The 4583-nt window shown below is 34.7% G+C and overlaps 1 protein-coding gene across 1 annotated transcript; it reads right to left on the bottom strand.

The window, feature by feature from the left end:
* Positions 1 to 3291: 3291 nt before the first annotated feature.
* LOC127670778 (olfactory receptor 6C74-like) lies at positions 3292 to 4233 on the bottom strand. The gene has a single exon (XM_052165283.1). The coding sequence runs from the start codon at positions 4228 to 4230 to the stop codon at positions 3292 to 3294; it is 939 nt and encodes a 312-aa protein (XP_052021243.1). The 5' UTR covers positions 4231 to 4233.
* Between the last annotated feature and the right edge of the window lie 350 nt (positions 4234 to 4583).

The following is a 4583-nucleotide window of genomic DNA, read 5'->3' as shown; positions in this document are numbered from 1 at the left end:
GCGAAACCCAAAAAGGCCAGTGAAGAGTGGCAAGGTGAACCAATGCTACTGCATTGTCCACTGTCTGTTAGGTTAACTTATGCTCCTTCCAAACATCAAGTGTCTCTTCAAGCATTCACTCTAGCAAAACACCACATGCCCCTTTTTAGGCAGCTTCAAGAAAAATACTACATGTCTATAATCAGCAAAATATCTTCCTACATGTCTGTTTCTGCGAAACATCCTCTCATAAGACAGTCTCTAGGAAAACATCACATGACACAATTGAGTTGTGTCAAAGAAATGAGTAATTGACATTACACACACACACACACACACACACACACACACACACACACACACCTCACAGCCCAAATAAATGTTATACAAAACTTAATATATTATAAAATTATTGCTTTTGATATAGTAAAAATACTGAGGCTACATTTCCATTGAGATATTTACAAATAAAAGATTTATGCTGAAAATATATGAGGCCCCAAACACATATACAGCAGAGGACTGCTAGATCTGGACTCAGTCAGAGAAGATGCACCTAATCCTCAAGAGACTGGAGGCCCCAGAGAATGGGGAAGTCTGGTGAGGTGGGAGTGGAGGACATGGGGACATCCTTGTAGGGGCAGAGAGTGGGGGGGGCGGAGGGAGGGGGCATGGGATGAGGAACAATCAAAGGACTAGGAGGGAGATAAAATTTGGATTGTAAAAAAAGATTAAATAAAAATTTGAAAAGGAAACGATAAAATGAAAAAAATCTTTTATTACTTTTTAATCATAACAGATGAAATACATATTTTATTTACAGAGAGGGTCTTCCTATGTAGCCCAGGTTTGCCTCTGATTAGCATATATAAAAGTTCACCAATCTTATTCCATGGATGAGGTAGCAACATTGGGCCAGGAAGCATCTCCTATCAATGGTTGGACATTTCTTGACACCCAAATCACCAGCCTGTGTCACAGGAGGGATTCTGTAGAAGCCATAATTAGGGAGCTCATTCAGACTCTTTTTTTTTTTTTTTTTGATGGCAAGGGATGAAAACATCCGTGCCCTAAGGAAGACTCTAGTACTAGGAATTAAGTCGTAAACAGTCTGGACCATAGAAATCAGTTCTATTAGGGAAAAGAAGTTAATCTGCCAAAGACCCAGGCATTGTTTAGTTGGTAGAAGCTTAACATTTATGTTTATTCTCATAATACTGACCTATATTTTCCTTTTCTTTCAGCTGTCATCCAAACAGCTGAATCTGGTGTTCGCTGTCTCTGTCTCTTTGAGTGGCACCACTGCTTGCATACCTATATATTGATACCAACAAAATAATTTGGAATGGATTTTGAAATTTTTAAAGGAATGATTTCTTGTTGTTTAAATTTTATACTATAATTAAAGCATCGTTCCTTCACCTTTCTCCATTCAAATTCTTATGTATACCCATTGTATACCCATCCTAATAAAAACATTGAGTTATCATTTTCCTTTTATATTTAAAATTTGTTGTAAAACGTAATATAATAATATCAATTATGCCTTCCACTTTCTCTTCCCATATATTTCCAAATATCTCCCTTACTCTTTCAAAGTTATAGTCTCTAATTCTTTATATGTACATCATATACATGTACATCATGAACATATACATATATAAATACATAATATCTGCATATACATACACATTATATATGTATATATATGTATATATTCCTAAACACATATAATGTATAATTATATTTTTTCCGTTATGATCATTTGGAATTAGCTAACCAATTGTTGGCCATTCCTCATGGAAGATTTTTTTCTCCAGATCTCAGCATTCCTCAGTCGCTGTAGTTCTCTGTTTACTTGTGAGGCAACATGAACTTTCTCACTTCAGTGTTAGCATGTCTATTGGTGTGTTCCTTATTCAGGTCATGTTTAGTTAGTCATGTTAGTCAAACTTATAAATATTTGTCTTTATATTCACAGATCATTATACTTGATCCTTTTTAAGGAAACATTTTAACATACAGAAATATTTACAGAACAGTTTGGTGAATGAAAACCCAGAATTGTGGTGCCCAGTCCCAGTAGATATATCTATAGCAGAATCTAAGGCTCAAGGTTTCTTGCAAAAGAGAGGAATGTTTGTAAGAACCAGAGGAAAAGAGAGTTTGCTGTAAGAATGTGACTCCTAGAAATATCATTAGCCGCACTCATGAATTCTCATCAACTGGGCTGCCTAAGCATTGTTTGTATTTAGTAAACAATCAAAAATACTTTCCAACTAACTTAAAGGATATCTTACATCAAACCAAGAGAATTTGAAAGGTTCTAGATTATAAACATGCATATACATACATAACTGTATACATACTTATAGTTATTTTATTGCTGTTTCAAAGTACACAAATATGGTTAATATATTTGTTCTTAAAAAGATAAAATCTACTTGTAAAATATAAATGCAACTTTACCCATAAAGAAAATGAGTGATAGAACAGTGTAGAGGACACCGAGGGGCTCCCCACCTACTCAGAGGAAAACAGGAGGAGGGATGTGGGAGGAATTGTTGTAGAGTTGTGGGTGATAACTAGAAGGGAGCAGTGAGAAGATTGTAAAGTGAATGAGTAAAATAATAACAATGACATAATAATAAATTTTTAAAAAAGAAAATGAGTGATTATTTTCCATGTAATATTGGACAACTTCTGAGACATTTTTTCTATACATGAGCAACAAAAGTGATGGACAACACCTGGTATAATAACTCTTAATTTAAGTAAAATATACATGAAATCTGGTATAATCTGAAATTATTATTATTTTACATTTTTTGTTCCTGGTGATAAGTATATGATAATATAATAACTTTTACATTATTCTTTGCATGATATATCATTTGAGATGAAACCTTTTTTTAAAATTGTAACTGGAACTTAAAACTGAAATTTGGGTGTTTTTTTTTTTTTTGTTGTTGGTGATAAGGAATCAAACTCAGGCTTTCTGCAGGCTATGAAGACATTCTAGTATATTGTCATGCTGCAAGTTAAAACCTGAATTCTAAAAGACTAAAGAGACATTAAAATGTATATTTAACTTCTATATAATTATGAGCATAGGTAGCTTAATTATCTCTTGAAAAATGGAAAAGAAATTTTCTTCCTCACATCAAAGATTTTTATTGAAAAAGCATCTTGAAATGATGTATGATTAAAAAAAAAAGAACAAACGTCAAATTAAGAGAATCCTCTTACAAACAATTCTGCTAATATATGAATCCCCTTTCTCCATCTCCTTCACATAATAAAATAATATAGTCATTTCTTTGAGACAGATGCAATCCTGTGAACTGTGTTAATGAATGCCTTTTTCACTTGCTGATTCCTCAAGGTATAGATGAAAGGATTCAGAAGTGGAGCCACTGAGGTGTTGAGCACAGAAATTCCCTTGGAAATAGATACACGTTGCTTGACTGATGGTTTAACATACATGAAGATGCAGCTGCCGTAGGAGAGGGATATCACAATCATGTGAGAAGAGCATGTAGAGAAAGCTTTCTTCCTCTGGCTGGTTGAAGGGATTTTTAGAATTGTCATAGCAATGTAGATATAAGATATGATCACCATCACCAATGTGAGTAAGAGTGTCACCAAAGCTGAGACAAATCCCATCGTCTCCAGGAGCCGAGTGTCTGTGCAGGAAAGCTGCAGGAGTGGAGTTGTGTCACAGTAGAAATGATCAAGAATGTTGGAAGCACAGAAGTCAAGATTCAGGCCTAACAGGAGTGGTGGAAAAATGACAAAAAAGCCAGCAAGCCAACAACTGAGGACCAGCTGCACACAGACCTTAGTGTTCATGATGGTCATATAGTGCAGGGGCTTGCAGATGGCTACGTATCTGTCATAGGACATGGCTGCCAGCAGGTAAAATTCTGATGCTCCAAATAGAAAAGCAAAAAACACTTGAGTTAAACAATTAGCGTAAGAAATGGTTTTGTCTCCAGTTGCCATAGTAACGAGCAATTTGGGGATGCATGTAGTAGTATAGGAAAACTCTAAGAAAGAAAAATTCCGAAGGAAAAAATACATGGGTGTCTTCAGGTGAGTGTCCACCAGTGTGAGTGTGATGATGGTCAGATTGCCAGTGATGCTGAGCAGATAGGTAAGAAGCAGGAAAATGAATAACACAACTTTCCACTGTGGGTCATTAGTCAATCCAGCTATGATGAAAAATGTCACCCTTGTATGGTTCTTCATTGTGGTCTTCTGACTGTGAGAAAGTCTAAATAAAATGTGGGAAAGTGTTTATAACATATATATATATATATACATACATACATATATATATACATACATATATATATATATATGGTTACATGTAAAATAATGGTATGTAATGCTGAGGGACCATCAACATTTAAAATGCCAGTTTTTAGACAGAGCAACATCTCTGAAGACTGCTATACTGGAAAGATAGTTGTTTATAGCTTTGTGATATCTGGGCAAAAATACAAGATATTAGTTTGTAATCCTAATTATGAATCATTTATTTGATGATGTTATTTGTTTACCACTTAGTCACATGGAGAAATTAAAGGAACTTAGAAATA

The sequence above is a fragment of the Apodemus sylvaticus genome, chromosome 20 (genome assembly GCF_947179515.1).
Source record: "Apodemus sylvaticus chromosome 20, mApoSyl1.1, whole genome shotgun sequence".
NCBI lineage: Eukaryota > Metazoa > Chordata > Mammalia > Rodentia > Muridae > Apodemus > Apodemus sylvaticus.
This window is presented reverse-complemented; position numbering and strand designations above follow the sequence as displayed.

Bases quoted from the DNA above. Each gene is read 5' to 3' on its own strand.
- LOC127670778 (XM_052165283.1), bottom strand. From the start codon at position 4,230: ATGAAGAACCATACAAGGGTGACATTTTTCATCATAGCTGGATTGACT.